Genomic DNA, 26,571 nt, shown 5'->3' with positions numbered 1-26,571 from the left:
CTCTTTTTCTTGTCATGTTGAATTAAAATTATAATAATAATTAGTCAATAATATAATATATGCATGGTACATATTTTGTGTTCAAATTTTAAACAAATATCTATTAATATTAAGATGAAAAATATAATAAATTTACAAGAATACATGAAATATCCAATACATGTTCAGTTGATTAATAGACATTGTTAATGGACAAATTTGAAATTCGCCAATAAATGAGCGTAACATATGCTTGTAGCCAATCGAATAAAACGATCGAGGCGCGATCTTCGGTTCTACGTTTTTGCAACCGCGTTGACGCGATCAACCAAGCCAACTTTGTTACGCATACATTTACAATTTTAGTTTTTATATTTACTTTATGGTTGTAAAAAAATCGTCTGTGATAATAAATGTATATATTTATAAAAAGCTTGCCGGAAAGTATTTGATTTGTTATAACATGGCGCGTCGTATCGAGAAGTCAGTAACTCGACAATCCCGAGATTCGAAATTACACAGCTGTGAAAGAAATGGGAAGTCTAGAACAGTTCGAGATAGAAAAGGATAGTTAAAAGATTCTCGAGCGAGAAAAAGACAGAAAGAGACGGAGCTCGAAACGGAAAGAGACAACAGATGCTTCTATCGCTGTATTGCTTGATACAGGTCGAAATGTGAGGCTCCCCTCTACAGGCACTGGTGCAGGCAGTGCAGCTAGTTGCAGTTTTCGGACTTCTGCCACATAGCCGCGATGTGGAGGGAATGAAGAACTAAAGGTAAAGACCAATGATATTTAAGAATTAGTGAATGTTCAGTATATGATTGGTTGCTGTCCTTGGTTCTTCTCCCCTCCACAGCCGTAGCTCGGTGGCAGTTCTTCAAAATTGGCAGCGCAGGGTGTAGGCCACTGCAGGGTCAGGCAACCTTACTGTCGTGAACATCTGAACGTTTTAAACTCTAGCCAACTCCGGCATCGCTGGATCGTAGTGGCTAGTGCTATCAATGGTGCTCCGGTATTAATTCAATATTACGCGTTACCTCCTCAGCGGAAAGGACAAACTAAAAGATGGCTGTGGCTGCCAGGTCGTTATCCAAATTCGCTGGTGAGTCCTCGCAGCGTATACCCCTGCGTCCTGAAATATCTTCGCACCGCGTCATCGATGATTCTCTCTGACTTTAACACGTTTCGACGGCAATGCCCTCGAGATTTTTTGCTCCTTTGCCACTGGTTACGCCACGCGCAACCTATGTACAGACTAAAAATAATGCTGACAGCTCGCGTTTATGATAACATTTCATTATATAAGGAAGGACATAATCGTTAGGTCACACCTTGTCGGGAAATGCGTGTTTTACTAATTGGAAACGATGTTTACGAGCTTGTTACCTCGTATCATTATATGCTCGTACGCAAAGCAATTGGATGATTTGTTCTCACCGTAATAATAATCTCGCGACCCTTCCCCTGTAGCGATAACTCTCATGCACAGCTAGAGTTAGCGATATTCCTCTTTCTTCATGCACTTTGATCTTTTCTGTGTTTTTCTTCTTTCAGAATATTGCATGTTTTAATTTACATAGGCATGTCTTCTGTTCTTATTATTTATGTCGGCTTATCTTTATTATAAGCAAGCAAATAAACCTTGATCCAGAAATTTTAGAACTCGCTACTATGAATAGGAGAAAGCAATAAACGTCTTTTATTTTTAATGTGTAATATTGCTAAATACAATTAATATAAAAAGTATTTGTACAGAAAGGATATTTTTCAAAATCTTATTTTTAGAAAGTAAATTAATTTAGCATTTTTTAAATAATGGATATAATAGATTGTATGTATGTATATATATATATGTATATATATATATATATACACTTGTTAATAAATTGCTAATTAATAATTATTTTCTAAAAATGAGATTTCTAAAAAAATATTCTGTATAAATACTTTTTATATTCACTGTATATTTCTATATACAATTTTTCATTTTAATTTCTATGTTTAGATTATGTCGTATTACTTATTGTATTACATTTTTAGCAATAAATATATCCTAGCTGTCCTTCCCTCTTTGATATATGTTTATGTTAATAAATCCAGTGATGTACATTTATTACAGTACATTGTCTTGTAATTTTTCAGTCAGAAATTGTGGAAGTTTATTACGCTCTCAGGTGAGATTTAATTACACAGAAACTAGGAAGAATTTAAAAATTGATGCAAATACCAAAGTAATATGTCAAGGTTTTACTGGAAAGCAAGGCACTTTCCATTGCCAGCAAGCGCTCGATTATGGTACAAAGATAGTAGGTGGAGTTAGTCCCAAAAAGGCTGGAACAGAGCATCTTGGTAAACCAGTGTACAAATCTGTTAAGGAGGTACTACTACTCTTTTTCATAATACTTATTTATTTATTTATCTACTGTGGTATTTAAATTATCTTTTGTATCTTGCAGGCGAAAGAAGCAACTGGTGCTACCGCGACAGTCATTTACGTTCCTCCTCCAGCTGCAGCATCAGCTATTATGGAAGCAATTGATGCAGAAATGCCGCTAATCGTTTGTATTACGGAAGGTATTCCTCAACATGATATGGTCAAAGTGAAAAGGCGACTACTCGAACAAAATAAGTCACGTTTAATTGGTCCAAACTGCCCTGGAATAATAGCACCTGAACAAGTACAGAAATAATTTTAGATAATGTTGTTACAAATTTATCGATAACGAAATGTAAATCTTTCTCATCTCATGTAATGTTGTAGTGTAAAATTGGTATTATGCCTGGTCATATACATCAAAAGGGAAAGATTGGCATTGTCTCAAGATCGGGAACTCTAACTTACGAGGCTGTGAATCAAACGACACTTGTAAGTATATTCCAAAAAATTGTACGTTCATAAAATGTTCAAATATAGAAATAAATAATGACAGTATTTTGTTTGAAGGCGGGACTTGGACAAACATTATGTGTCGGCATTGGCGGCGATCCGTTCAACGGTACCGATTTCATTGACTGTTTGGATGTATTTCTTACCGACCCAGATTGCGACGGTATTATAATGATAGGAGAGATTGGAGGCAGCGCTGAGGAACTCGCATCAGAATATCTCATTGAGAAGAATACTGTTAGTTTAGAGTTATCGATATCTAAATCCTAATCCATTATGGTCAAATCCTGTTTTACACTTATCCTGGGACTCTATCATAAGATTATGTATCTCATCATTATATATGTCGCATCTTATTTTATATTCGTTATGTTGTAGGGTGGAAAAGCTAAACCAGTGGTATCATTCATTGCTGGTCTTACTGCACCACCTGGGCGAAGAATGGGACATGCTGGTGCCATAATCTCAGGAGGAAAGGGTGGGGCCCAAGACAAGATTAATGCACTTGAAAAAGTGAGTAAAATTTTCTATTCATATACTATTAATCGTACTTTAAATAATTCTTGAAATCAAACAATATATACGTATGTGAATTCTGTTATCAGGCTGGTGTAATAGTAACAAGGAGTCCTGCACAAATGGGTAATGAACTTCTGAAGGAAATGACACGTCTCGGCTTGATTAATTGAAACACACACTACTATAATTCTGTGTAGTTCTCTTCATGTTCGTGTAAAAGGTTTACTTGAAAAATAAATTGAAAGTATGTCATAACAGCAATAACTCACAGAACATAGTAGTGCATTGGAGCATAAAAATTATTTCACTTGCTAATGTATCAAATATTCTCATTATCATAGGACATGTTAAAGATTACATGAAAGATAACTAATATTTTTTAAAACGCTAGATTTATTTTAATAGCGCGAACAACCTTTATAATACTTTTACAGAATTAATTGTTACGTTAACAGTGGCAAATGTCCAAGAATAATTTACGAATTATCTCGGGGGAACGTTAAAACTGCCATTGATCAGTCACAATTTGACTATTGCAGAGTTATAAATTTTTCTATAATATGTAAACATATATAGTTTTTTGAGGAATGGTTGTTTAAGTGTATAATGTACTATTGTAAATTACATCAAGCATATAATATATTATGATATTGAATTTAAACTTTATGGAATATGTATCCTTACTGTAAAACATGTTAAGAATTCAAATATATATAAATATTTCTGCTTGTTCCCACAGCTTCGACTTTTTTTTTAAACATTGATACAAGATGGTCTCTTCCCTTGCTCATTAGTGAAAGATAATGTCTCATAATCATTGTCATCATCTAAATCCCATTATTTTGTCGATAAAATTAGCTATATCTGCACTCTTGTCGTTAATAAATGGCTTTAACTTTGTCAAATCCATTGTTTGTATAATATGTAACAAATTTTTACAAGTACAATAATACAAGTGCTCATCTTTATACAGCTGCTCGGCCAGTTCAATCTGATGATTATCCATAAGGAAATCGTTAGTTACCACAATTAAGTGTTTGTGTTTTTCTAAAGCCTCCAGCACGCTGCCCGCACCTGCGTGACTTATCACGAGGTCTGCCAGTTGCATATATTCCCCGATAGATGGACTTAATCTGAAAGTTTCTATCTTATTGAAACCATAACGTGCTGTGCAATCTGGTTTTAATTTGCTATTGCCAATTTGCAAGATCAGATGCTTGTAATTACGTGTTGACAGAGCCTAAAACCATAATATTAATTGTAGTATGGTATATCTTTTGACAGATATATAATATAAAAGACAGGTAATTAAATTCTATGTATATGAGTATATGAAGAAGGTAATGCAAATAAAATGTAAATAGTACCTCTAGAACTGCACGACTCAGTACTGTAGTTATCAAATCATCAAATTTTGTTGTACCAACCGTAACAAACACTGTTTTATCTGACATTGTTATTATGTATACAGTTTTAGTGCATTGGAATAAACATCTAATTACTCCTTATTTTTCAGTTTTTATCAAAATATCGATTGGAGATAATTAATGTGTTATATATGCGAAAAATAACATTTGTCTACTGAGAAGTTTATTTGCAGAAGTTTAGCCTCCCCATCAAATATATTCTAATTCTTCTTTTTTGCGTAAATCCCGATTAAAAAAGTAGAGCTAAAAAAATATAATAAATTAAAACTACATAACTCTGATTTCAATCTTGATCGCACCAAAAATCCTGATCAAGCAGATTTGGATTAATAGTTTAGCTTGATAGTTCTTTTTTAATTTATACAGTCACCTGTGTATTTTTACGTATTTGACTACATGAAAATATCACATTATTTAGCAGCACATATGTTGAAAATTTTGCTGCTCCAAAAAAATCACATGCAATATTCTACATTTAAATATTTAAATGCACGTGTTAACCTTTGTAACTTGGAAATTAAACATAAATCTATCTATATATTTGTTAAGCCTTAATAATTCCACTTATCACATAATTTTCTTATAAGCAAAAAAGCCGGTTACAAAAGGTTAATACATTTTCAAGAAATCTAGAGTACAAGACACGCGAGACACTGAACACTACGAGAGATACACGCGCATTATTCATGAAACGAAACCTGTGACGGAACGCACTCCTATTTTTTTTAGCTGATTGCGAGAGCTGAAAGCCTGAAACTGACCAATCACAAATGATTATTTTTTTTTGCAATAAAAGAATTGACTATGATCAATTTTTTACAACCTTGTTTACAACAACGTTTACACAATTGTAGAATGGCCCTTAAGCTGTAAGAAGAAATTGATCAAGTTGAATGTAAAAAGAATAATCAAATGTAATTAATCAACACACGATTTGTTCTTTCCATTAGTTCCATTTGTTCTTGTTGGATCTAAATAATGTATAAATCAATCATATGAAAGAATTTTACAACAAAGCTGCTTTTGTTTTTGCTGAACGCATGCCCGATTTCTTCACTTCCCGATAAAGTTATCCGGAGGATAAATACATCGACATATAGAATGGACTGAGCATTGCGATAGGCAAGCGCGCGCCTGCTTTAGAGTGAGAGGTACTACACCTGAGGCCTATGTTTGTCTCTCTTGCAAGCTTCTGATTTGTTATTTCGTCCTCCTCCGTGAATGGAGGGGGACGAAATAACAAATCAGAAGCTTGCAAAAGAGACAAACATAGGCCTCAGGTGTAGTACCTCTCACTCTAAAGCAGGCGCGCGCTAACCTATCGCAATGCTCAGTCCATTCTATATGTCGATGGATAAATATCAAGTTTAACCAATCACGTGCATGAATCTGGTAATTTATCTCCTGGATAATTTTAACTGCAAGATAACTGGACATGAAGAAATCGAACATTAGAGGTCGAAGATGATGAAACCGGCCCATTGCGCATATTAAAAATTTTGGAAATCAATTTTCTTATTAAGCGCTATAGATAAACAATAAATCATGTTGTATTTGTATGACACAATCGATGCCTCCAGATTTTTTTAGCGTTTTTGACCGGCTTGGGTTAATCGCTCCGGGAGCCGGGAGCGATTAATGACGTCATAAGATCAATCATAATCATTCTTCTGAAGAAGGGGATAATTGTGATTGGCCAGTTCAAGAGAAAAAGTACCTGGGGCTCGATTCTTGAATTCATTTGCAAGAGAAACATATTTGCAAATTCTGTTCTTATAGAAAAGTTGAAAATTTATTGGCTATTGTATGGCTTTTAACCAATAAACTTGCAACTTTTCTGTTAGAGAGGGTATTTGCGCATACGTTTTCTTGCGAATGAATTCAAGAATCGAGCCCCTGAGACAGGTTAACCTAGGACCGGTCGAAAACGCCATTTTCTAGCCATTCGCGACACATGTCCCGACATGCTCCTATTCACTCCAACGCACTCCAATACGTTGATTCCGATGACGCCAACCTATTAGAGTGCGTTGGAGCATGTAGGGGCCAGTAGGGGCATAGCGACGAGAACAAACCACTTAACTTGCTCCAATGAAACTCTTGCAACTCTACCAAACTCCACAGAATTGATTTGCCGGAAGCAGGAGCCAAAGCTGCTTTTTCTGCTGAACGCGCCAATCGTTCTCGTAATCGTCGCTGACAGAATCGCCTCTGTCGAGTGAATATCATAAAAAGTTGCAATGTCAGTGCTGGTTTCAGTCCAAGTACGTCTGTTGGTTGAAATTTGATGGAAGCGCGGTTGTTGAGATCAATCTTATTTATTATTATTGTTGAGTATTGTTTACGAGAAGCAATTGTAAAACACCGTAAAAATGAAAGCGTCGTTGGACCCTATATACGTGCAGGTACTACTCATCGTTTCGTAATTAGAGGATTTGAACGCGTGGTTGAAACGAACCTTAATATAACCGGCGAATAAGTTGTATTAAAAATCGTCTTCTGGAGCTGCACATCTGAAAGAATTTGTATCACATTTCTTTGATTATTCGGGGCGCTTATCGCTTCGACGATTTTGCGGAGATTCGACAGATACAGTCTCACACCAGTGATACGTTGACCTTTAAAATATCTATATAACAGATTAATTAGATTATATATACATTTGCGCATCTATTCTTCGATTTGATTTCCCTAAATGCATATAAAATCATGTTCTAACACTCTTTTTCTTTACTTTTTTTTCCTATTTAGTAAATTAGATATAATAAATACTCATGAAATATTTAGATGTTATGCATATGTTATAAAATCTTAAAAAAATAAGACAATATGTCCAGTACATATTATCTTTAATTTATGTATTTTAAACATTTATTAGTCTTAAATTGATTTTATTTAAGAACTACTATTTGATACTACTGATACAAACTTATCATAGCAAAAACATTAGTTCTTTTGGTACAGAAGAATCAAACTGTTCATATTCTATTTAACATGTATCTAATAGTCTAGTAGATTACATTGTTGTTCTTATATTTTCAGGAATTTTTATTTAAAGAATCAAATACATCTCAAGTATTTGAGTTGAAGACTCCTGCGTACATTCCTGCCGCTTGCAATCTTCTTGTGGCTGACAAAAAACGAGGGCTGCTTTACATAGGACACGACGATAAGATTACTGTCTTAAAACCAGCAGAGGAGGACAATGCAGAATGGAAGATAGAACTTCAGTTGCCAGGCGTTATATCAAAGATTGCAATTAATTGTGATTATAATTATATCGCTGTAGGCATAGCATTGAAGCCCACAGTATTGATATATGATGCCCATTCACTAGTTAGAAATGTATGCACGTAGCACCATCTTTGCAGAAGTCTTAAAAACGTTTCTCAGCATTTTATCAAATATATTATAGAAATATAAAAAGTTCTTATCTATAATCAATTAATAATATGTTGATTTTCAGAGTCTCAACCTGTTACTTGAAATAACACCATCAAACAAGCCAGACAGCTATGTAACGGACATACGATGGAACCCTACTGTACCTGTAATGCTTTGCATTGTTACCAGTGACTGTGTCGTTGGTAGTTTTCAATTGAAGATAGAAGAAGAAACGAAAATATCTGTAGTTTCTAAAGTGTCAAATGAACTGCAGGCACTGTGCGCAGCTTGGAGTCCTAAAGGCAAGCAAATAGCAGTGGGCTGCAAGAACGGGGACATAGTACAATTGAAGCCAGATACTTTGAAGGTGGCTAGAACTATCACGGGCCCTTTGCCATCCATCGGCGAGGTGATTAACATTCTGTGGCTCAGCAATTATCAGTTTTGTGCCGCTTATTTGAACAACGAGCGCCAGATAAATGTTCTCATCATTGATGCACCGAAAGGAGAGGCGAACGCTATATTCACATGCTACGAAGACATCACGTACGGTTTTCCTGATGCTGAGGGAGAAGACAGCGTTCCGCGCTATTATTTCGAACACGTGCCAGAATGGGGGATTATCATAGCAGGCAGTGGCACTAGCAGTGAAATCGCTGTGCTAGGCACTACGGATGGTGGCGCGAATTGGAATCAGTGGCAATTGGTCGACAGTGGCAGAGCTCAATTGCCGCTGATGAGAACCACAGAGATTTATCCTCTCGGTCTTGCTGTAGATAAATCTCCGACCAGCAAATTGCCGTGGGGCACGGACTCGACATTGCCACATCCAATTCCCATTTTACACATTCTCGGAACGTCCGGGAAATTGTGCAGTTTCCATATGGTCAATCTAGTGCCGAATTGTCCTGCTATCAATGTTCCTCCTACAGAAATTATCGCGCCTCCACAACCGACACAACAGTCTAATGCTTCACCTGCGGAAATCTCGTTTAATGTGAATACCGCGACGACTAGCACGCCACGTCCGAAACAACAATTGGAGATGATGCCGGAACGATCAAAGCCTGTCCCGACGAATATATTTGGCGACTCTCTGAAAGCAGCGGGATTCTTTCAACCATCCGAAGAACAACAACAAGTAGAACAGCCAAAACCGCAAGAGGAAAAAGTTGCACCGCAAATAGTTGTAAAGTCGATTACGCCTAGGGAACCGCCCGTTTTAGAACTTGCGAAGACGGAAAGTAAATCAGTTGTAGATACGGAAGCGACCTTAGCGCAAGTAGCTGAGCATAAAGCTTCTATAGACGATAATATACGGATGCGAGCTTATTTGCAGGAACAAGCATTGTTTGAGAAAGAATTGCGAAATAGGTTGGAGCCGCAGGTGTGGGAATGCGGCACGGACGTGGAAAAGAAACGGCTCGGAGAAACGTCCATAGAAAACGACATAGAACTCTTCTTGAGAGATTTAAAGGAAATAACGAGCGGACTGTCCAGCGATATAGCGTACTTAAAAGCTCTATTACTTCAGTCATTTGCATGGGTTGAAGAAACCAAATCGAAGAACGCGGCCAGTGTCGATATTACCGCTAGGAACTGCAGCGAGAACAGTAAAATAGCAGATTTGCAACGGTGGTACTACTACACGCAAACGCAACTGAACGAAGTTAACAAGATCTTGGATTTAGAATGGTCGGACCACAAAGCGCAGGTAAAAAAGATGAAAATTCCCAGCTTGGAATACGTGTATCAGAATCTTCTGATGCATAACAAGATTATCACGAAGGAGAAGGAGAAGATCGAACAAATTTCGCGACGGTGGAAATCGCTCAATCGTTCGTTGGCGGCTAGTGGCGTGTCCAATCTTAATTGTTCGATGGCGAGTCTCCATGTGAGCGCACCAAAATCGCCAGCAGCGTCGGTTATCCGAGGGAAGACCGACGTTATAGACGCTCGCTGCAAAAACATCGCCTCGAAAACTCTAAGTTTCACACTTGAGAAACAGCTCAAGCTGAGAGCGTTGCTCACCGAATCATCTCCGAGAATTATCAAGCCGGTTAATCCGTCGCCAATTCAGGATCGCTTGAAAGCTACGCTGTCTTCCCTCGCATCTCTTAGTCCTGTGATCAATGAAGCTAAGACTAAAACCGACCCGCCGATTGTTAAACAGCAAAGTATCACCATCAAACAACCGGTTGAGACTAAGCAAACCGGCAAATCGCAAAGTCCTCTCGCTTCATTGAACAGTATCGTCGCGAGAATCGGTTCGTCTGACACGAACGGTGTCGTCACGCAGAACAAAGTCCAACAGAAGCTTCCAACGACCATTTCTTTCTCCGGTTCCGCAATTTCAACTAAGCCAGCGGACAAAAAGCCTGCCGCGCCAGCAGTTCTCGCATCAATGTCTCAATCTAAACCAAAACAGGAGCTCAATGTTAACTTCCCGACGTCTATCACGTTTGGTACGCCGGTTTCGAAATCTCAGGATACCCTCTTTTCGAAATCTCTCCTTACAGATGTAACTGCCAGAAACAATAAGGAATCGGCGAGCAGCGATAGCGTTCCCTTTAAAGCTCCGGAATCTGCTCTATTCTCGACCGGACTGTTAAAGGATAAACTCACGTTGTCAACGGAATATCCATCAACGGAGACCACTCGTATGGGAGTCGCACGTAATCTTCCGCTCTCTGTGACGCCAATCGTAAAAACGGACGCCGCTGCAACGTTTAGTTTCGCTACACCTAACACGACTCCACCTATTGCGAAAAATTTGTCCTCCGGTACTGCGTTGAACATGATGTCCTACAATTATTCGAAACCTGCACCTAACACGTCCATTATAGAACCCACGATAACAATTCAAGCAGTACCAATGCAAACGCCGATAGAGCTATCAGCTCTATCCCTGGGATCACCTAGCACCCAGTTAACATTTTCATCGACTGATCATCCAAGCAACAACGCGGACGGCAAGGTAAATGCGCTCACGACTTCCATGAGCTTCGCTACACCAGTACCCGCTATTACAGCACAGACTCCCGCGATGACGACTGCCATTACATCCACTATAACTCTCGGTGGAGTTACCATTAATGTCGTAGACGCGAACGCTGCTCGCAAATCGATGATGGAAGTGCCAGTCAACAATTCGGTCGTGATCCAGAAAGTTGTTGCGCCAGAAGAAATAGCGGCTACCTATGGTACTGCACCTGCTCAGATTCCAATTTCTAATTTAACTGTGACACCGATATTTGGCGGCCAGACCATCGTGAAGAATGCGGCGACAGTACCGGAGACAATCACACTGCCCGCTACTACAACTACTTTCGGCGCAGTTTCGTATCCGTCGATTACACCTACATTTGGGACGTCAACAGTCTTAGCACCAACTACCACCGCATCGATGTTTAGCGGATTCGCAAACACGTCAGCTGGAATTACTGCTAACTCCTCAACGATGGTGCCTGCGAGCAGCACCGTGTCTCCTTTTCAAACTTCTTCGAGTAAACCACCGTTCGGCGAAACTACCACCAGCAATATGCCAACCACGAGTTTCGGGATCAGCTCTGGCAATACTTCTCCCGCGGGTACAATATCATTCGGTATGGCTGCTGCGACGAGAACGATGACAACGACGACGTCGACGACGACAACGACTTCGATCACGCCAGCGTTTGGTAAGAGCCCGATAGCATCTCCGGTATCGAACACGCAATTTCCAAGCGTTCAGACACCGCCCGCGTCGACAGCAATTTTTGGAAAACCGATAATCAGTCCTGCATCGACACCGTTTGGCAACACTTCGGGTTCTGTGTTCTCCAATACACCCGCTACCTCCTCAAACACCTCTATATTCGGAGGCAACAGCATGAATTCTATCTTTGGATCAACTTCTCCGAGCGGAAATATCTTCGGGGGTAACGCGACGGGATTCGGTCCGTCATCGGGATCTATCTTCGACACTAGCACCTCAAAATCCAGTATCGTATTTGGACAGGCACCTGCTTCCCCTTTTGGAAGTGCGGCGCCAGCGGCAGTCAGTGGCTCCCCTGTGGGTGCAAATGTCTTCAGATCTACTGCATCTAACACGTCTCCCATACAACAACCTGTACTCAGTAGTCAATCTGCTTTCGGACAAGCCCCTGCCTTTGGTGCCAAGCCAGTGTTCGGATCATCACCCATGTTTGGCGGATCGAAACCTGTTTTCGGAGGTAGTGGTTTTGGCTCACCTCCTACATTCGAGCCTCCTGGCATAGGTAAATAAATAATTAGATATTATTATAATGTTATTGTGAACATACAATAGTTTCTATATCTACTTTTGAAGGGCAACATAAAAAGTTTTTTTCCATATTTTATATTCTTGAATTCAAATGTATAGTCTTGTGAAGAATTCTATATTGTAAAGTGTACTTATGTTATTCTGTATTTATTATTCATTTATAATAAAAAAGGAATATTATAGGATTTGGAAGTTCACCCACTATGCAAGCTGGCTCTACAATGGAAAATATGCCAAAAGTATTTGGAGAAGTAGCAGGCAGCAGTACATTTGAATCTTTAGCTAATCAATCAGGTGGTCTCAGTTTTGGTAGCTTAGCCCAGAAGAATCCAGAATCAGAGAAACCAACGTTCACTGCGTATGTAACTTTGGTATCAACAAATTTTACATTGATTGAATTAATAATAATAGAAACAATTTAATAATTTTATTTCAGCGGCAGCTCGTTCTCCAGTTGGAGATGAATAAGATATAGTTGCGGCAGATTTATCTTCAAAACTGTTATGCGTGCAGAATGTGAAATTTTTATCTGAATAAGGAATTATTTAATTACAATCGTGTGTATATACTGTTTTACACTCAGAAGGATGTACTTTTTATGAATAAAAGATCATGTTCTATATTTTATACGTTGTAATAAATGACAACAGATCTAGATTTTATAATAAATTTCCACTAAAATTGAAGAAAAATATATAATTTAAGTACCTGAGTAAAATTTGTAATATAACACGCTAGCTCTTGTACTGAATATGAATGAAAAGTAGTTACGATTGTCTTACTTAAAAAAAATATATATATATAATGTATTGTCATTTCTATAATTTATATAGAATTATATTTTTTATTAGATTACGTGATTTCTTTTAGTCTATATATCACATGACAAGAAAACAAAACTAGATTATTCACTTGATAGACCACTGTTCCAAATTGTTCAAAACATTTGTTTTTACTTTCCATTATTCAACGTTTAGTGATTCAGCGTAAAATGATTTAAATTTATCTGGAGTTTATGACATATATAATACATTTTCTTGCTCCTTCATTTACTATCAATTTCTGAATACAAATTGCAAATTTGTTAAAATTATATGTTGTATTAATATAAATTCTTTACACGAAATATTCTTGATCTATAAAAATACAAATTAAATAATCAAAAAGTATTAAATTATTATACAATAATGCAATTATATGCCCCTTTTGATGGCTTTCGGTGCAATTGATACTTTGGTAGGTTTACACAAATCAATCACACATGGATCATCTAAAGGTGGATGCGTGCAAATCGAAGATGAAGGTAATAGCAATGCTAGAGAGATTTCTACGTTACAAGGTTCCATCCACACTTGATGCGACAGAAGTACTGTTGTTCTCAATCTGTAATCTTTTTGATCGGATTGCTGCATACGCAGATCTGACTGTCGTGGTAACAATAATTGCACTTGTTGATCCGGATGTCTTAGTTTTATTCGCAGAGTAGAAGAATCGCGCAGATTTAATATCTTAGCGTTCAAGGGAATTCCCAGTAAAAGGCCGCCCGTGAATTTTAACGCAGCATCGGCATCGCCTCTGGGTTCCTCGATATGTGCTCGACAGAAGCGCGTCGTCGCCGATGGTCTCGGTAATCGTTCTTCCCCTTGTGCTACCGGCGTCAAAAGCAATGGCAGCAAAAGTCGCGTTAAAGAACCTGGCTTTACATCCGCCAAGGTGGGTATCTGTAAAACCAGAGCTCTGGAGAACGGCGGTAGTCTCGATGTATCTTGAGGTAAAGCGTCAGCTTCCGATAGAAAATAACGAGCCAGTGGTAATGCGCTGCCAGTCGCACTCCTGGTCACCTTAACTAGTTCTATAGCCAGAGCTTTCAGCCACATATCATTAGCTAATATAATTTCGTTCTCGCCTAATCCACTAAATAAGCGTTGCAATCTAAAAAATAATAATATATAAGCTCCTTTGTATATAATTTTATCATTAAATGTATGGTGTATCAAAATGATTTCTCTAATATACAATGGTACATACTTTTGCGTGTGTTGAAGAAGAACGAAAATGTTGTTGTTAGTATTCGGCACTGGATTCGCCGAAATAGATGTTGTCGAAGACACAGAACATTCTTTGAGAACAGACTTCAATAACAGCAAGCATCGAATATACAAGGCCGTAAAACGTGCTGCACCTTCCATATGATGATCCATTTCTGCTAACCGATCAAGATCAATAGCCGCGGTCCCTAAAAGTTGCGTGTGAACTCTGCCCCCTGGTCTAGCATTCTCAATTCCTGCTACCATCTTTTCCAAGAATTCCCGGCCACGTTGATCTCTATTCTCCTCGTTGTCCATATCTTCCATTTTGATACCTGAACCACTAGTAAGTGCTGGCCGTAATCGTGGGACTAGATATGGCATAGTATCACGTAAATAGTGATAGTGTTTGGAAGCATGCTCCGTAAACAGAGCATGCATGCTTGGACAATGTAATGCAGCATTGAAGATTAAAACGAGTACGCTTGCATCTGTAAAGTTAAAGATACAAAATGCAACTTAAAAATGTAAGACTATTAACGAGAATCGATTTAGAAAACGTACAAGACGGTTCATCCACATCTGGCTCGGGTGTGTCGAAGAAAGGATGTCGACCGAGAAGTTGCGGTACCAGAGGCAACGTTAAATATGGATGTGACGCGCCCAGTGCTGCTAAACAGCTTCTAATACTCTCTCTGTCCTGAGGATACCGAGTCAAATTATCTAACAAACGATTAACGCACATGTAAAGACAATTTGTGGTGGCGAGATGACTAGCAGCTAGCATAGCGTGCAAGCCTTCTCTCACTTCTCCCGAGAAATCTTCCAACGCGCCTAAAATTGTCTCCAACTGATCCTCCCGAAGAGTTACGCTTGCTGACATTTTTTTTAAAGATTCAATAGCCCTTAATCTGACATCTTGAATCTCATCATTAAACATGTCCACCATGAAGTCCAATGAAACTCTACCTATACTCGGTTGTTCTAACGAAAGTGTACAAAGTGCTTCAACTGCTGCTGTTCTTACCTAAAATAAAATTTATTTCTAAATTAATATGATAAATAATCACAAAGAAAATTAAGTTCAATCACAATCAAATTTTTGATCAAATTTTATTAAGAGATAATAATGAACTTTTTAACTTTAATATAACGAATATTCTTACAAAATTGTTAATTCTTTCAATAAAAAGGGTTTCCGAATACATGCCGCGTCTTGGTACAGCGTTGCGCCGACGTTTCACAAATGTTGTAGTTTGCATCATCAGGGCTAGAAGCTCTGATACTGAGCTCTCTTAGATTATAACCACTCTTATGCCCCTTATCTTAATAGAGGATGTAAGAGGGGGCGAGACGGTTCGTTCAATGTTTTAATCAATTAAAAAATGCTGTACCTGGAGGCAGCATGTATACGGAAGTCATTTCTATTGGAAGCAACGTCAAGTGCCGCAAAAGCTTTAAATCTAAAATTGTTAGTTATATATTGCAATAAATTATACCTCTAAAAATTCATCTTCTAAACCATGAATGAATGCTCCACAAGATCCACTTTTTTCTTCGACTTCGGGTCTGTCTGCTTCGACTACTATTTGTTTTTTATCCAACGCTTGTTCTATATAGCGACGCGATACACTCTTCATCGTTCCCAAAAGAGACATTGCTGCAGCTCTCACGCGAGGTGATAAATCACCCATAAGACTACAAATTTGTGAAAAGGCACAGTCCACCATACGTACGTCCTCTCCATCAGACCCAACAACTATGCTGTAACATAAAAAAACATTAGTAAAAAAAAGTTAATTTTGTAAGATTTTATTTTTAGAATATGTTTATATACTTTTCTGGATATTCTCTACCCAAAAGCCAGATAAGTTTCAGAACAGCCCGACGTACGATCTCGTAATCATCGCCAAGAGCTGTGCAGGCTTCCTTGAAAAAACTTGCAGGGAGCCTACAACCTCTGTGAGAATGTAATTCTGCCATGGTTTCAAAAGCTTGAGCACGAACCCGTGGATCTTGAGAGCGGGCATAATTACCAATTAACGTTAAGATATCATCGGCGGCACTTGCTGTCAGATAACGTCCAATGATAGAAAGACATCGTGTTTGAACACCATGCCATGTGTCAGGAAGATGTTCCTGTGCAACCTTCAATGCCAATGCTCTAAACATACAAAAAATATTTCCTCTCATTAATTCATTAATAGAAGGAAGTATTTTTTTTACTTTGTATTTAAGGCAAATATTTAAATTTTAATTGCAAATACAGTTGACAATTAATGCTCGTATTCATAATCAGACCTAATATTTAAGGTTTTTTAAGTTTATCTTTAGATAAATGTTCTATGGATCATTTTATTGGCTCAAAAGCATTTAAAACTAAATTTAAGGAGGCTTTGAATATAAGGAATATAAATATTTAAAAAAAAGAAAAAATATGAGATAAAGTAATAGAGATTTTATAGTCAATAATACTGATCAATAAAACTCACAATATGCATATCTATATTTTAATCTAAAAATTAATATTACTGTTAATATTCTTACCACATACTGATATCAATACTTGAATATCAAAAAAATCTGAATTATGATTTGGATCAATATTTTACATCAATCTATTAATATTATCCCCACAATAATATTCAATAACATCAATATTTGTTAATATTATATTGATTGACTGATAGTATTATTAACCATATAATGTTCCTATAAGATATGTACACCTTTGGTAATCTCCTAACTTTAGGAGCGTTGCTAGTCCTTGACTCTTCACTCTGTGCGACTCCTCGTTTCTCAGAAGGTCAGCTATTTCAGTTACGATCTTTGTCTTTTCCAGTGTGTCGGGAGTGACTTCTCCTAATTCAGCAAACACCCAGAAAATTTTGGCTCTAACTGCAACTTCATTCTCAACGGCAAATTTTTCTGCCAACTTCTTTACAGCAGTGGGAACATCCTCTGGCGCTATGTAAGCTATAGCGTCCGAAATACGATTAAGCATTTGTAAAGCGTCATTGCTGCTCTTACATTTCTCCAGGCATTCTATGTAAGCTAATGCGGTGCTGCTGTCAGTACCATTCTTCGTACCAGACGTCGACAGTAATCGTAGTGTCTTCAGCCGTTTGATTGGCGGCTCAGTGACAATCTGAACAGATTTTGCAAAAAAAAACAATTCAAGCTAGCTCTATGGATAGTAAGGATAAAACATGTGATGTAATCTTACCGTCTGGCTCTGATTAAATTCAGCTAACACTCGTTTCTTTATTAAAGCTGCCATTCTTAGAACAAATGTCTTATTTCATTATGGATTTTAAGCACTATATGTATCTCTTCTCGGATTAATCCGTAGTTCTGACATGATATTTAACATTCATGAACAAGATAACCTCGTACACTCACGAAAAACAAGAATACGATACACCATCAGCTCAGTACTACCAACTGTTAGCAAATGCATAAAGATTTTAGATAACGATATCCCAAAATGATTTCGAGCAGAATTATTCAATATACAACAAAATTATATATATTGTCCTTGATATTTTTTTCGTATATTAAATAAAATTAATAAAAAACATAGAAAAATACAAAATTAATAATTTAATTATTCACCTTATAATGAAATAGTACAGTCCGATAAATTAATAACAAGAACAAATTTGGACAATATCAAATATCAACAAGGCTGCGGTGCCTGCGGTTCATCCTGGCTGCGTTCCGTTTCACGCATGATGCGCATAATGCATTGTTCATCCTCGTTTAACGTTTGACAAACAACAACAAACAACAAGGATGAACGATGCATCATGCGTATCGTGCGTGAAACGGAACGCACTCCCTGATGCTGCTACGTGCGCTTCGAAGTATTCTTTGATTGGTGAATTAGTAAAATTCTTCATGTTAATTGGCCAATCAAATGTCTCGAACGTATTTGTAGCGTCAAGTGGATCGCACCTCTAGCGTTGGCAACAAATTTGAAATTCCGGTGGTTGTCCGCTATCCGCGTGCGAGTTCGTGCAGGTTTATGCGAGATGTGAGTCGCGAATGTATATGGTCCGATGTAGTTGAATGTTGACGAGACGAAAGGACAGTGTACAGCCTGTGTCTTTTATTCGTTTCCGTTAATACTGATAGTTTTATTTGCCACGGATTATATTTGAGTGAAAAATGGAAAAGAGCTTTACGGAGTGGCGAGATTCGGGTTATAGGGTCGAGGGCAATTCCATCGTAATTTCCGACAGCGACGAGGACGTCGTCAACGGTTCAACGAAGGAGATCATCAACCGAATTATCGATGAAAGCCACGACAGTGACTTCGATGTACCGTCCAACTTCACACCAAGAAAGTGAGTACATTCTGTCCTGATAATACACCATTGCTGTCAAATTCAATGTTGAAATGACCATTTATTTAAAACAAAGGAGTCGCGGATGATCGCGGTACATCTTTCCTTCCGTGATGAAAAAGCAAAGAATGTGAAAAAGAAAAGAATGGACATTAAACGAGATAAAGTCAATACGCCACTATTCGCGATATACTTATTGCGCCCAATCAATATTGTGATCGAGGCGATTAATTCGTAAAACAATATTGACTCGTCTTGTGCAAGATCAAATAAGGATTTGTTTTTTCAATACAAGGCTTTACTTTTGGGGGGGGGGGTGAGAGGCGAACATTCTTTTTATTTTGAAACGAGAGCACGATGTTGGATGCTATGTCGATTTCACCGCGATTTCTTTAGACAATTCGGTCGTGTTTTATTTAAGGCCTGTTCTTTGTCGCTGCACTGCTGCACTGGTGCAATAAGCTAGAATAGGACAGAAATATTTTTTCCCATTCTAACTTATTGCACCAGTACAGCAGTGCAGCGACAAAGAACAATTTTTTAATGTTCTTAAAATCCTTTAATGTTCGCAACGTTCTTGAACTTTCATTATTGTTTATCGAATATTAAAGGACAAATGATGCTCGCCAGTGTTGAATAGAACGTGTTCTTTGTAGACAAATGTAACGATAACAATGAAAAAAGGGAAAACTTTTGTTACCGATATACCAGAAATTCGCGATCAAATATAAATCGATCTATGAAATATAAAATTAGATCTTTTTTAAATTTATTTTTAATGCAAATCTTTTTTTACAGACATTTTTCAGTTTGATATTAGGATAATTATGCACAATAAGGGCGACCTCACCGATTTCAATGACCTTGATATATGCTGTCAGGGTCATTATTCTGACCAACTTTTCCCAATACATATTACCATCGCTCGGCCTTAGTTTCCGAGTTATACACAAAAGTTTTTCTTTAATTTCTTGTTTGAATTTCATTAGTTTTAAAACAGGAGAGTAGGGTGCAGAAAACGCGTGGGAGGGGTGTAGGGGGAGAAGCTTCGTCTCTCTGCTTTGCTCTGTAAGCAGGGGGAAGATGTAAAAAAGGGGTAAAAAAGATTTAAAAATGTACCATTGTTTTCTGATTAATATGGAATGTAATTTGTGAAAAGTCGTGAAGTTATATGATATAGAGAACATGTGGGCAGGGGAGGAGCTCAAAAAGTTGCCATTATAATACATATTTACTGATATTAATTTTTACAGCACTAATATCAAAAATTATAATTTAAATATTGATTTTTTGAAATTAATCAATAGTTTCATTTCATATAGAACAAATTTATTACCATATCAATAATATAAGATTAAAGATGAAGAGATAAGATTAGCAATACCTAGAGCAATAGAGGTAGAAATAACAAAGGATAAAGGATTATCTTTGCAGCAGTCTTCACTTTCTTTAAATTATTTTTTGGGGTTTTTTAAATTAAAAACTGTTTTTTAATTAAAATAATAATAAAATTATTATTATATATAGAGAAATGTGTGAAAGTTGATTATTGATGAAGTCCATTATTGTTGCATTCTACATATTTAACATTTTTAAATATAATTTTATATATTTACAAAGAATTTTTGTTTCAAATGTTTATATTTCCTATTTTTTTACATAATTTTTATTTATTTTATTAAATAATCTTAATCTAAAATTTCTTGAGTTTTTTAAATCATTAACTCTCCATTGCTTGCTTTCGTGCTTTCACATAATACAAACCCTTACCATTTTTTAAATTGCATAGATGTGATAAAAATTGATTCCAAAACTTTTTATTATATTTAGATAGATATATAGATTATATTTGCCTGATTATTTTTTCAATTTTTTTAGTACAATTTTTATTAAAAACTTTGAAAATGTATGTTTGATAAATGAGAACAATGGAGAGTTAACACGTACGCACATGCGTGCGCATGTTTTGATAGCTGGTGATCTATTACACCTGTTATGTTATTCTTCTTTGTTGTATTTTTTAAATGTAATTTAAAATTGTTATAAATTTTTTTATTTATTAAATTTTCTCTTATTTTCTTTTTATACTTTATTATAGCCAAGCAAACAAGATGACACATAATATCTTAATAATGTCTCAATTCTAAGTAATTTCTCACAATAAGAAGTCTAAAAAAATATGAAAATATTACTTGATATTATTTTATCTGCTAAGATTTTTACTTCACAATATATTGAAATAAATTATTAAAATAATATTTAATTTTTTATAAACATTTTTTTATAAAGGAATATATATAGTGAGTTCAGTGATGATGATGATGACACACCAATTGTTCATCCGAATAAGACAAAGAGCAAGACAAAAAAGTATAATATTATAGATTCTGATGGCAGTGATGACACCAATTATGAAGATGATGAAGAATATCTTTCAGTTAATAACATAAATGATTCTGAATCTGGTAATATACTATGAATTTGTGTATGTCATTGGCTATTAAAATAATATAAAATATTAATTTTATTTAGATATTTTTTATAAATTTTTATTCAATAGATTCTTCGAGTTCATATTCAAGGATTAAAAACAAGGGTAAAAAACGAAAAGACATTACTCATGACAATACTAGAGAAGACATTAAAGAATTAAGACCTAATTCTTCTAGTGAGTCTTCTATCACTGATAATTCAGACCATAACAATATTGATCATGAAATAGCAAATGTGAAAGATAAAGAATTTCCCGATGTAGCTGTGACTATTGAGCTTGATTCGGGTATTTTTATTTATAATATTAAATGTAGAAATTTTTTTATTCTCCATAGACATTGTTGCACACGTTTGACTTGCTTGTCGTACAAAAGGTGACTGATAAAACATCGCCGATAAATTTTCATATTTCTTTTAAGGAAGATAAATCGAACCTTTTCTGTTACCATCTTTGGAATAATTTAATTGTAAAATTACCTAAATTTTCACATTTCCAATGTCTGTGGAAAATTAATCTTGGATAGATATTGTTTTATATACAATCTTTTATTTATATATTCTATATTACTTGTAGAGTCTACTTCTGGACAAAACAGCGATTCTGAATTGGCAAATTCTTTTGCAAAACAAGAAATGTTGGTCCAAACAAGAAATAATCCTGGAAATATATTAGAAACGCAAAAAAGAGCACTTGCAGTTCTTAAATTAGAACAGCTAAAACATGAGACAGCTAAGATGAAAGTAAATATGTTTTGTAAGAAATTCAATTGCTTATATAATAATAAATTATGTAGGCAATTTTAATGTCCAATAGACAGAGGCAAATTAGTTAAAGGGCAAATTGGGTCAAAATAAGGATCAAAGATCCTATTTGTTATATTCTGGTCAAAATTTTTATTCTGGCTTGTGATTTATTTTGTCTTATTTACATAAATTTAAAACCGATCAATTAATTTTTATCTTTGATTTGCCCTGTAATCTAATTCACCTTGATTTACTCTATATAATAATATTCTATGTTTTTAGTTATTACTCTCTGAAGGAAATGTCGAAATGTTACCTGATAAAGGACAGAAATTACAAGAATGCATACGTCAGAAAGAAGAAGAAATGAAGATGTTGACATGGGAATTGGAAAATACTTCTTTAATACCATTTTTAAATGATCAAAAAACCGAATCAGACAAATTACATTTAATGAGTGACGAAATATCGAAAGAGTCATCTGAGTCAAGCTCAGATTACTCACAATCAGATTACTTAGGTTATTCACCTTTAGACTTTAATATACCAATGAGATCTCCTATAACATCTCCTGAATTAAGGGAATTAGGCAAAAAAGCACAAGCGACAAGAGATAAGGAGCTCGCTTTGACAGTTGATAGATTACAAGATTTGCATGGATCTCTCATAGCTCGTCCATCAGAGCATGAAAAAGTAGAAGACCCACGAGGATTAAAAATCCATTTAATGCCACATCAAAAGCATGCTTTGGCATGGCTTTTATGGAGGGAAAAGCAAAAACCGTCTGGTGGTGTTTTGGGTAAATATTTAAAAAATTATAATAAATTAATATTAATTTGATCTTTTGTTTTGTTATTGGAAACAATTCTAATGTTCTGTTATTTCTAATTCCACGTTTTATTTCCTTTACAGCTGATGATATGGGTTTAGGAAAGACATTAACTATGATAGCTTTAATCATGATCACTCTTACTGATCCTGATGATGACTCTGACAATGAAAAGGATCAATTAAGTGATGATGACGAATGGACCAACAAAGATAAACCTACACGTATGTAAAAGTTTTTATAAATTTTATAGGATCTAATAAAAACAAATATTCTTGTTTTTCTATATTCTCTTATTTTTCTCAATATTTGCTTTCTTTTCTTAGCTTTAAGCTTTAAGCTTTTTAAAATATATGAATATTATAATATTAATTATAACAACTATGACATAAATGTATTTGATGTAATAAACATATAGAAATCATTATGTGAGATGTCATTATGATTCACAGGTTACAAAGGTGGAACTTTAGTGGTATGTCCTGCATCCTTATTGTCGCAGTGGGAGAATGAAGTACATAGTAAATGCAAACGAGGTTTATTGTCCGTGCAAGTTTATCACGGGAGCAATCGACAAACTCTTCCTAAGAAATTGGGAAAGAATGATATGGTCATTACGACTTACAATATTCTATCTCGAGAATACAAAACAAATTCTACATTATATAAGGTATATCGAAGCTTGGCAAATATTTTTTAATTAAAAAAAAATTTTTATTAATATGTATAATACAGATATGTTTTGTATAGCATAGAATACTATGTTTGGTACTTACTTAAAATTGTCTTGCAGATTAAGTGGAAGAGGGTTGTGCTTGATGAAGCTCATGTAGTAAGAAACCATAAGAGTCAAGCATCTGAAGCGGTGTGTGGTCTTGTAGCAAGCAAACGATGGGCTCTCACTGGCACTCCAATCCAAAACAAAGAATTAGATTTATACTCCATTTTGAAGTTTCTTCAATGTTCACCATTTGACGATTTACGCGTTTGGAAACGGTGGGTGGATAATAAAAGTCATGCGGGTCATCAAAGATTGGCAACGGTTATGAAGACATTAATGTTGAGAAGAACCAAACAAGAATTGATGGCGAAAGGCGAGTTGGAAATTTTGCCTGACAAATCTATCGAGGAGGTGATAGTAAAACTCGATCATCAGGAACAGTTGGTTTATGAGAAAATTTTAATTTATTCGCGTACTTTATTCGCGCAATTCTTAGCTCAACGCGCGGAAAAAGGACACATGTATGATTTGTATAATGGAAAGTATGATAAGCCTGCTTATCTTTCAAATCCAAGTAAGAAGATTTATATTTGAAATAATATGTTGTCTTGCATGTTTATACCGAAATATATTTTTAAATATTTTAATATCACGCAATTACTTTTTTTTTAAGATAAGGCGACTCAATTCACTAAAGCACAAAACAAATTGTTAGCGATGCATGCGGATGTAAAGACGCACGAGATTTTGGTGCTCTTGTTAAGATTACGTCAAGTATGTTGCCACCCGGCATTAATTCATGCAATGCTAGACCAGGAAGATGTAAAACAAAGTGGTATAATGGATATGGAAAATGTAAATACTGATATATTGTCGCGAATGAACAACATATCACTTAACGAAATTGATCCAGAGAATCCAGAGGAAAAAGACATTGGTATTGATGAAAGAGTAGTCGAGAATCTACTCACTGCAGACAATCCGGTATTTGCTGATGACCGTATTAGTTCAAAAGTGAGTGGTAATTGTATAAATGGAAAGAGTTCACTGTTTTATGTAATTAATGTAACATATAATTTATAATATAATTTTAGATGAAGATACTACTTGATACAGTTAAAGAAATTTTACAAAAGGGCAATGATAAACTTATCATTGTTTCACAATGGGCAATGCTATTAGAGATCATAGCATCCCACTTGTCTTCGATAAAAGATGCTACATACAGCAAGTTTACCGGGAGTGTTCCTATTAAAGATCGACAAGTATGGATTATAAATAGCAATATAATAATAGTAGTAGTAATAGTAATAATAATAGTAGTAGTAGTAGTAGTAGTAGTAGTAGTAGTAGTAGTAGTAGTAATAATAGTAGTAGTAGTAGTAGTAGTAGTAGTAGTAGTAGTAGTAGTAGTAGTAGTAGTAATAGAAGCGGATAGTATTATATTAATTCCTATACACTGCTTAGATCTAAAGAGTTGTATACAGGATGTGTGTAGCGAACTCGTGACGTATCGAATCCGTCGCTCTCTCACGAATTCCTGTGAATGTAATATATTTTTTATTATATTTTATTTTGTATAAAAAAAACTTTTTTTTTAGGTTATAATAGAATCTTTTAATAATTTAAATTCTGGTCCAAGAATCCTATTGCTGTCTCTTACTGCTGGCGGTGTGGGATTAAATTTGGTAGGCGCAAATCATTTATTGTTATTTGACATACATTGGAATCCACAATTAGAGACACAGGCTCAAGACAGAATTTATCGTTTTGGTCAAAAAAAGAATGTATATATTTACAAGTTGGTACATCATTGATACATATATATATATATATGTGTGTGTGCGTGCGTGCGTGCGTGCGTGCGTGCGTGCGTGCGTGCGTGCGCGCGTGCGTTCCTTGTAAAGTTTATTTTAATATTGTTATATTTTTTCAATTTTAGATTTGTTTGTGTTAACACGATAGAAGAGCGTATTAAAGGGTTACAGGAACGGAAACTTGAGATTGCGAGAAATGTACTGAGTGGCGATAGGAGTGCAGCGACAAAACTTACGCTGAACGATCTTAAGTCGTTGTTTGGTTTCTGATATATATAATTTATTTTAAATTAAAATTAGTATTTTATGTTACGTAAGAAAGTTTATTTTCTATTTACTTACAATTATATAAAATCTATTTTAATGCGCGTAAAATATTTTTTGTATTTTAATTAATATTTTAAAAAATAACAATACAAATCATTATGAAATATGAAACAGACATGTAATCACTATTTGAATCCTGATTAATATTATTTTCTCTCTAGTATTTTGTTTATCTAGACTTCTTTATTAACATATATATTTAGATTGTATCAACCATTAATATATAATGGCTACGTTCAGAAAACACAACCGTTGTACAACAGTTGAATAATTCGTTAATATAATTGGTCTAAATTTAGAGATCTAACAGTAAGGACCACAATAATCGCTGATTGCTCACTGATCACTTGTGTTTTCTGAACGTAACCAATTTCCTTGCTTATTTATTGCTTAAATTTGTCTACACGTTAGTAACAATATTAGATTAACTGATATAGATGTTCCTGACAGTTTGACAAGAATAGATGATGCGAAACGTTTGCTACAAATTTTGTCAGCAGAAAAACTACAGATATAAAATTTATTATATGCAATGCATGTATTGCATCATATATTGCTGAATGTTGATAAATATACATATAGTAAATTTTTTAAACAAAATAGGGCAAATTAATAAACATTTAAATACAATATACTCGTTATACAGTTTGATGTAGACTGACGCGACAGAAACAGAATTTGCAATTTTAATTTCTATTTGATTTCTGCTGCTGTTAGATTATATTAAAAAGAGTTATCAACACGAATTTAATGTAGACTTAATAAGTGCCGTTTAACAATTT

General features: G+C 35.5%; 5 protein-coding genes and 1 long non-coding RNA gene across 9 annotated transcripts; 3 read left to right on the top strand and 3 right to left on the bottom strand.

Annotated features, from left to right (window-relative positions):
* The first annotated feature begins 857 nt into the window (after positions 1–857).
* Positions 858–4,124, top strand: LOC105832430 (succinate--CoA ligase [ADP/GDP-forming] subunit alpha, mitochondrial). Its single transcript, XM_012673348.3, has 7 exons — positions 858–1,082; positions 2,123–2,358; positions 2,437–2,658; positions 2,742–2,846; positions 2,925–3,104; positions 3,246–3,380; positions 3,473–4,124. Exons 1-7 carry the CDS (start codon positions 1,046–1,048, stop codon positions 3,554–3,556), a joined length of 999 nt encoding a protein of 332 aa, XP_012528802.1. The 5' UTR covers positions 858–1,045; the 3' UTR covers positions 3,557–4,124.
* On the bottom strand, positions 3,762–5,915 carry LOC105832431 (UDP-N-acetylglucosamine transferase subunit ALG13 homolog). Of its 3 annotated transcripts, none has more exons than XM_028191037.2 (5): positions 5,745–5,915; positions 5,637–5,680; positions 5,512–5,569; positions 4,754–5,056; positions 3,762–4,626 (listed from the first exon to the last, which is right to left on the bottom strand). In XM_028191037.2, exons 4-5 carry the CDS (start codon positions 4,838–4,840, stop codon positions 4,210–4,212), a joined length of 504 nt encoding a protein of 167 aa, XP_028046838.2. In that variant the 5' UTR covers positions 4,841–5,056; positions 5,512–5,569; positions 5,637–5,680; positions 5,745–5,915; the 3' UTR covers positions 3,762–4,209. The 3 variants fall into 3 exon arrangements, with proteins under 3 accessions (XP_028046838.2, XP_028046841.2, XP_036138537.1); XM_028191040.2 differs by having other exon boundaries at positions 5,528–5,569; XM_036282644.1 differs by having other exon boundaries at positions 5,184–5,915.
* Positions 5,916–7,024: 1,109 nt separating this feature from the next.
* On the top strand, positions 7,025–13,104 carry LOC105832428 (nuclear pore complex protein Nup214). Of its 2 annotated transcripts, XM_012673345.3 has the most exons (5): positions 7,025–7,218; positions 7,856–8,158; positions 8,280–12,456; positions 12,666–12,840; positions 12,919–13,104. In XM_012673345.3, exons 1-5 carry the CDS (start codon positions 7,186–7,188, stop codon positions 12,944–12,946), a joined length of 4,716 nt encoding a protein of 1,571 aa, XP_012528799.2. In that variant the 5' UTR covers positions 7,025–7,185; the 3' UTR covers positions 12,947–13,104. The 2 variants fall into 2 exon arrangements, with proteins under 2 accessions (XP_012528799.2, XP_012528800.2); XM_012673346.3 differs by lacking the exon at positions 7,025–7,218 and having other exon boundaries at positions 7,258–8,078.
* Positions 13,105–13,306: 202 nt separating this feature from the next.
* LOC105832429 (integrator complex subunit 4) lies at positions 13,307–18,284 on the bottom strand. Its single transcript, XM_012673347.3, has 8 exons — positions 18,125–18,284; positions 17,736–17,953; positions 17,239–17,657; positions 16,347–16,673; positions 16,009–16,273; positions 15,074–15,536; positions 14,511–15,000; positions 13,307–14,414 (listed from the first exon to the last, which is right to left on the bottom strand). Exons 2-8 carry the CDS (start codon positions 17,787–17,789, stop codon positions 13,676–13,678), a joined length of 2,757 nt encoding a protein of 918 aa, XP_012528801.1. The 5' UTR covers positions 17,790–17,953; positions 18,125–18,284; the 3' UTR covers positions 13,307–13,675.
* A 220-nt stretch (positions 18,285–18,504) lies between these two features.
* LOC105834566 (transcription termination factor 2) lies at positions 18,505–26,003 on the top strand. Its single transcript, XM_012677138.3, has 12 exons — positions 18,505–18,858; positions 21,148–21,323; positions 21,419–21,637; positions 21,926–22,092; positions 22,378–22,894; positions 23,008–23,148; positions 23,377–23,594; positions 23,718–24,219; positions 24,319–24,659; positions 24,740–24,910; positions 25,247–25,446; positions 25,588–26,003. Exons 1-12 carry the CDS (start codon positions 18,680–18,682, stop codon positions 25,730–25,732), a joined length of 2,976 nt encoding a protein of 991 aa, XP_012532592.1. The 5' UTR covers positions 18,505–18,679; the 3' UTR covers positions 25,733–26,003.
* On the bottom strand, positions 23,200–24,746 carry LOC114254699. The gene is made up of 3 exons (XR_003626021.2): positions 24,617–24,746; positions 23,701–23,832; positions 23,200–23,508 (listed from the first exon to the last, which is right to left on the bottom strand). It is a non-coding gene; the product is annotated as an uncharacterized LOC114254699 (long non-coding RNA).
* Positions 26,004–26,571: the final 568 nt, after the last annotated feature.

This window comes from Monomorium pharaonis, chromosome 2 (assembly GCF_013373865.1).
Source record: "Monomorium pharaonis isolate MP-MQ-018 chromosome 2, ASM1337386v2, whole genome shotgun sequence".
Lineage (NCBI taxonomy): Eukaryota > Metazoa > Arthropoda > Insecta > Hymenoptera > Formicidae > Monomorium > Monomorium pharaonis.
The sequence above is the reverse complement of the archived record's forward strand: the minus strand, read 5'-3'. Positions and strand labels throughout refer to the sequence as shown.

Coding starts and splice junctions, on each gene's coding strand:
- LOC105832429 (XM_012673347.3), bottom strand. CDS start 17,789: ATGGCAGCTTTAATAAAGAAACGAGTGTTAGCTGAATTTAATCAGAGC. Junction 15,537..16,008: donor TAGAAGATGAATTTTTAGAG/GTATAATTTATT, acceptor ATTTTATTTTAG/GTAAGAACAGCAGCAGTTGA. Junction 14,415..14,510: donor CTTCTTCAACACACGCAAAA/GTATGTACCATT, acceptor ATTATTTTTTAG/ATTGCAACGCTTATTTAGTG.
- LOC105832431 (XM_036282644.1), bottom strand. CDS start 4,840: ATGTCAGATAAAACAGTGTTTGTTACGGTTGGTACAACAAAATTTGAT. Junction 4,627..4,753: donor TGAGTCGTGCAGTTCTAGAG/GTACTATTTACA, acceptor TTATGGTTTTAG/GCTCTGTCAACACGTAATTA.
- LOC105834566 (XM_012677138.3), top strand. CDS start 18,680: ATGGAAAAGAGCTTTACGGAGTGGCGAGATTCGGGTTATAGGGTCGAG. Junction 18,859..21,147: donor TCCAACTTCACACCAAGAAA/GTGAGTACATTC, acceptor TTTTTTATAAAG/GAATATATATAGTGAGTTCA. Junction 21,324..21,418: donor CATAAATGATTCTGAATCTG/GTAATATACTAT, acceptor TTTATTCAATAG/ATTCTTCGAGTTCATATTCA.
- LOC105832428 (XM_012673345.3), top strand. CDS start 7,186: ATGAAAGCGTCGTTGGACCCTATATACGTGCAG. Junction 8,159..8,279: donor CCCATTCACTAGTTAGAAAT/GTATGCACGTAG, acceptor GTTGATTTTCAG/AGTCTCAACCTGTTACTTGA. Junction 12,457..12,665: donor ATTCGAGCCTCCTGGCATAG/GTAAATAAATAA, acceptor GGAATATTATAG/GATTTGGAAGTTCACCCACT.
- LOC105832430 (XM_012673348.3), top strand. CDS start 1,046: ATGGCTGTGGCTGCCAGGTCGTTATCCAAATTCGCTG. Junction 2,359..2,436: donor TGTACAAATCTGTTAAGGAG/GTACTACTACTC, acceptor TGTATCTTGCAG/GCGAAAGAAGCAACTGGTGC. Junction 3,105..3,245: donor ATCTCATTGAGAAGAATACT/GTTAGTTTAGAG, acceptor GTTATGTTGTAG/GGTGGAAAAGCTAAACCAGT.